This window comes from Malus domestica, chromosome 10, assembly GCF_042453785.1.
Source record: "Malus domestica chromosome 10, GDT2T_hap1".
Classification (NCBI taxonomy): Eukaryota; Viridiplantae; Streptophyta; class Magnoliopsida; order Rosales; family Rosaceae; genus Malus; species Malus domestica.
In genome coordinates, this window is record NC_091670.1 from 7926880 (window position 1) to 7932564 (window position 5685).

Here is a 5685-nt window from a genome sequence, read left to right on the forward strand (position 1 = left end):
ATCTACATTAAGGGACTTCAAAACACATCTCCTACACGCGACAAACACATGTATACGATGCGCCTTGAAGTGGGGGCATTTGTAGACATCGAAATTTCGGTGAAATAAATGTTGACCAATAGTTACAATTTCAACGCTCATGTATCACATAAATTTTACACGTAGCGTGTGACTAAATGAAAAATCAAAATAAATCGGAAAAGTCATCAAATAGGACACGTGTCAACACCTGGCAGAAACGATTTATTTCATCTGCATATTATATTCAAAATTAGGCCTTGGAAAATTCTATAAATAGAAGCCAATTTCATTCATTTAGGAGGAACCAAAATCATTAGGCAAAATTCTTGAAGCTTTGAAGCTCTGAAACTCCGAATCTCTCAAGCAGCCAGGTTCCCGAAGAATCAAGAAAGCTCTCTTCGTTCTTCGTTCTTCATTCATCGTTCATCCTAAGATCAAGCCCCAACGGCCCTTTGGATCAACAATCATCCACCAATTCAAGATCAAGCCCCGATGGCCCTTGAAGAAAGTGTTCTTCGTTCTTCGTTCATCGTTCTTCCAAGATCAAGCCCCAACGGCCCTTTGGATCAACAATCATCCACCAATTCAAGATCAAGCCCCGACGGCCCTTGAAGAAAGTGTTCTTCGTTCTTCGTTCATCGTTCTTCCAAGATCAAGCCCCGACGACCCTTGGATCAACAATCCACCAATTCAAGATCAAGCCCCAACGGCTCCTTGAAGATCCGCTCAAATCCACCTTCAAAGATCAAGCCCACAGCCCTTGAAGAACGTTCATCCTCAGATCAAGCCCAACGGCCCTTTGGATCAATCGCACATCCACAAATCAACACCTTACGGAGATCGAATCAGATGATCAAATTTGAGAGAAATTGTAACCCAAAATCATCAAATTCAAATATTATTTTGTGCACGTTGTTCTTGTCTCTTTCCTTTCAGGAAATTTTCGTGTTCACAACATGCTCTAAGAAAAAGAATAATTTAGAGAAAGAGACGGAAAATTTTGTTTTTATTTTATTTTTCAGTTTTTCAATTATTTTTAAGAGTGAACTACTTAATTATCATTACATGTTGTGCATATGTTTCGATTTAACAAGAACTTATATCGAATATATAAAAATCTAAACGATACGGAGGGATCGGCTAAAAAATTAGTTTGAGCCCTTAATTTTTCAACAAAAAAGTTTAGAAAAAAAATTGAAAACTAGGTGAAAATTTAAGAGAGAAATCGAGTATTACTCTAAATATTTTTAGCTTTTAGCCGCACAATTGGAATGGTCTTACTACGCACCACACGGCCCGGCTTCATTGGGTGAAAGTACGGACTAACTTGAAGCACGTTGTATAGGATAACTCCCTCCTGGAAAAGCCAGGGAGCCTCGAGACCGTACTCTGCAACTTCGCGGGAAGAAACCCTAGTTTCTTGATTGCGCCACAGAAGAAAGTGCTTTTCACAAGGACATGAACAATGGTTCCTCTTCCAAAATGCACGGTCCAGATCAACCTGAAATAAGTGGGCCCGCGCCTGCGCCTAAATCTCTGCGCACGAAAATGGGCAAACCGGAAGACAGTGAAAAGAAGGTAACTTTCTTGTTCAATTTCAAATTTTTACTATTAGCCACTTCCTAATTTACCAAAACAAGGATACCCAGATACCCAGAAGTGCTTTTGGAAGTAGTTGTGATCCGCAACTTCAAGACTCTGTTTTGAGATTGATTTGATTTCACATTGTATAATGTGTTTAGTGCCTTGTCATGGATCACGAGACTGGACTTTTTGAAAGAAAAAAAAAAATCTTTTAATTGTTCTTTTTATAAATTTGAATTTTTGCCCAGCATTCTAATTACCAGAATTTAAATTTGAATTGTAGTTTTTTTTTTTTCATTGTATTGCTTTTCATGTAACTTTGTGTAGATTTTTCATAAGAAACTCAAAGATGTTGAGATTAGTGTTCCGATAGTGTATGGCAATATTGCATTCTGGCTCGGTAAGAAGGCGAACGAGTAAGTATTGTTTTAATGGTGGTAGATTTATTGGCTTGTTGAATTACTTACATGAGGACTGGAATATCAGAGTTAATTTTGTGATATGCAATTAGGTACCAATCACACAAGTGGACTGTGTACGTTCGTGGGGCAACCAATGAGGATCTTGGAGTGGTGATAAAACGTGCTGTTTTTCAGCTGCATTCCAGTTTCAATAATCCCACAAGGGTGGTTGAGTCACCACCATTTGAATTGTCAGAATGTGGCTGGGGTGAATTTGAAATCGCCATTACGCTTTTCTTCCACAGTGATGTTTGTGATAAGCCATTAAACTTGTGAGTTGCTTTGAATATTAAATTTATGTGATTTACTTGGCATTTGGCTGTCTAGTTTTGTGTTTGATACTGTCTGTGTTTCTTGCATTTGTACCAAGTCCTCAACAATGGAATAGTATATTTATATGGTTAAACCTAGCTGGAGAGAAGCAACTTTGTCTTTTAATTTCCAACGTCAATATGTTCATTGTCTATCTGAGTAGTTAACAGAAACCTTCCATCGACACATCCCGCTTTGTATGTGGAAACTATATTTTACTTAACCTTCTAGCGTGCTTAATTGGGAGATCAATTTTTCAAACAATGAGTTTGATTATTTGTTACATGCTTTGATATAATTTGATTTTACATTTGATTGGAAACAACCAACAAGCTGTTTTTTATTTTAGCATGCATTTGGTACTACGGGTGCCCATCATTGCGAGGAGAATTTGATCTTGAGCTTTTTCACAGATTTCATCATTTGAAGTTGTACCCAGCGGATGAGTCCGGTCCTATGTCAACTAAAAAGCCTGTTGTTGTGGAATCATATGATGAGATAGTGTTCCCTGAGCCTTCAGATGCATTCTTAGCTCGTGTGCAGAATCAGCCAGCTGTAGTCATTCCCAGACTACCTGCTGGTGTTGCTTTGCCTCCTCCTGGTATAAATTAGTTATGCTGTGCTGTCTGTAATTTCTCTTTATCATGTTGTGGATGGTAAATTATTCCTTTTCATTGCATGTAGTGCCAGTTGAGGATCCAAGTAACAGAAAGAGAGGGGACACTAAAGATCATCCCCTATGCCAGTGGTTCACGAACTTTTCAGAAGCAGATGAGCTGTTACGACTTGTAACAGCTCGTCAGCAGGTAAGCATTAGTTTATCTCATATTTTCTGGATATATTTGTGGAACTTCAAATTTTGTGATCGTGAAGAGCTGTCGTATGTGTGTATTCGTGGAAAAACCATACGTGGTTTTTTAGATTATGTACTGATGTATTTGTCCAGTTAATTTCTTTGTGCAAAATCCTTTTGCAATTTTTGCGTATATTAGTGTCTAGGATTGAATTGGTGCAAACCCGAGGGCAATGGCGCTCTAGGATTCGTACAGTCGACCCTGCTTAGTAGGATAAGGCTTGGTTATTGTTGTAGCTGTTGTATTAGTGTCCAGGATTCTAAATTCTTACCCTCTGTGCACTGAAACTCCAAAAAAAATGTATTAGAAGTATTTCACCCTTCTCATTTATGTATTGAACGGAATTCTATCCATCTTTTGCAGTCTATGGTTTTTTTTTATTTTTTTGGGTAAAGTGGGGTGGGGTGAAACACCCCAACAAACAAAACTAAATTAAGTTACAAACTTCCCGATACTTAGTAACCCACACAGGAGGATCTTCAAGGAGGCATAATCCCGGATCAATGTTGTAGCTCCAATTAGCAAGCATCAGCCATTGCATTCTTCTCCCGTAAATATGCTTAAGTTTATATTGCTGGAAATGGAATTGAGACAATATCTTGTGGTAGCTGTCTAAAAGAGAAGCAAGAGGATGAAACCTGTCAACACCATCCTGCTGCATCAAATTCACCAAACTAACTGAATCTGTTTCTACAATATGACGAGAGATGCCCTTTTCAACGGCTAACCTAAGCCCAAAACCCCAAACTTCAGCCTCCAATACTTGCCCTTTACCCATGAGCCCAGTATGCTTAGAGAAAATGAATAGGGCTTGTTAAGGTTCTAAGAGCTGTAAAGGGATTTCATAGGAAAATTTTGAGTAAGCAATCGTTGTGCATCAATCGAAAACATTTAGCCGATAGACCGTTGCTCTCTATCTGGTCATTGTAGTGTTCAAAATAGTGTAACAATGTCTAATCTAACGGATGTTTAAATATATCCCCAGAGATACAGGGGTACAATATTTGAATCCTAGGGCGTGCTCTGTAAACCCTAAAGACCACCCAACCATGTTTAGTAGTGCTGTGTTTAAATTGAACAGTATTTGGTACTCAGAAACTATAATCAGGTCTGTGGAACTGTTGTGGGCTAAGATGTAGAAAATAGTGAACCAAAATTGTAATTTAGAGCCAAGGCAGACCTAAAATAACATTCAAAACTAGTTCAGATTTAAGTTGTTTTAATTATCAGGCTTTATGTAGAACTGCTCTAAACCAATTCTTTAGTTTCCCAAACACGTCCTAAGTATATGTTGAATGGATTGAATGGGTTCTCAAGTAAGTTAAGAGAGGACTACCTTTCTTCTCCCAATGAATTCTGATAAAGTCTCCAAAAAGGACAAAATATATGCAAAGATCTTTAGCCATTCGATCATGCTAACGTCCTATGTTTATGTACACTACTAGGGAGGGTAAAGAAACAGACTGACAATTACGGTAGGGAAATACACTTTCTTTTTTTTTTTTTTTTTTGCAACCCTTGGTCTAATCAAAAGACTAATAAGTCCCACAGGTCGCCAAACTTCCACAAAAGTTTTTACTTTTTGTAGTGCGACCCCGCCATGTTGAGTTAGAAGGTCTTTGATGAGTCAAGTTTCTTTAAGAAAAGTGATTCCCATGACAACTATAGTGGTTGTTTAAGTTATTCTGAAATTCCTGAACCAGTCTAAGAGTTTGTGATAAATACCTATTCTGTGTCTTCATGTTCATTGACTCATCACGATCAAATTCTGTGATTTCATTGCTATTAACCATTGAAAACTGACATAAGTTAGAATTGAGCAGGTTATGAATCCTGAATCTTGCAAGGATCTATTGAGATGAATCACATGTTGTTGAGATCTGGAACATATTTGATGTTTTGGCATTAGTCGGCAGTTATGTATACCATAAGCTTGGTTACTCTAGTTGAGATATGAAAATTACTTATCGTGATAGAAAATGCTCAAATAACTATATTAACATCTGGTTTCAAATGTCTTTGTGTTAGGTTCAAGCTCATATTGCTAAATTTCGAAGAGAGATAACTCTGCTAGAGGGGCAACATCAACAAGTGAATTCTGTCTCCGACCAGTGACTGTACATTATCCTGCAGATTTATGAAGATTTCAATTTCAAATTGTTTCCGTGGTAGATTCATTCAAATGACTCGCAGCAGACGCACATGGTGGCACACAAATGTAGCGACTACATGTATTTTCTCAGCTATGGCGAGTTTTTTTTTTTTTACTGTCCTTTTTTTTTCCTCTCTCTCTCTCTCTCTCTCGTTAATTTGTTGTCTTCTTTATTGCAATGCGGCATGTATCGGTAAACGATTTAAAGGAAGAACGTAAAAGGTGTATCTTTTATGTTCTTTTATGTCAAGAAAAGAGAGGATATTGGTTTACTTTGACAATTAACATTGATGGTTCAACT

The 5685-nt window shown here is 37.7% G+C and overlaps 1 protein-coding gene across 2 annotated transcripts; it reads left to right on the top strand.

Moving 5' to 3' along the window:
• Positions 1-1303: 1303 nt before the first annotated feature.
• On the top strand, positions 1304-5685 carry LOC103445149 (transcription initiation factor TFIID subunit 14b-like). Of its 2 annotated transcripts, XR_530747.4 has the most exons (7): positions 1327-1599; positions 1933-2021; positions 2117-2338; positions 2792-2979; positions 3063-3184; positions 5056-5147; positions 5261-5685. XR_530747.4 is itself a non-coding variant. In XM_008384134.4 (6 exons), the coding sequence occupies exons 1-6, from the start codon at positions 1480-1482 to the stop codon at positions 5345-5347; spliced, it is 828 nt and encodes a 275-aa protein (XP_008382356.2). In that variant the 5' UTR covers positions 1304-1479; the 3' UTR covers positions 5348-5685. The 2 variants fall into 2 exon arrangements, 1 of the variants encoding a protein (XP_008382356.2); XM_008384134.4 differs by lacking the exon at positions 5056-5147 and having other exon boundaries at positions 1304-1599.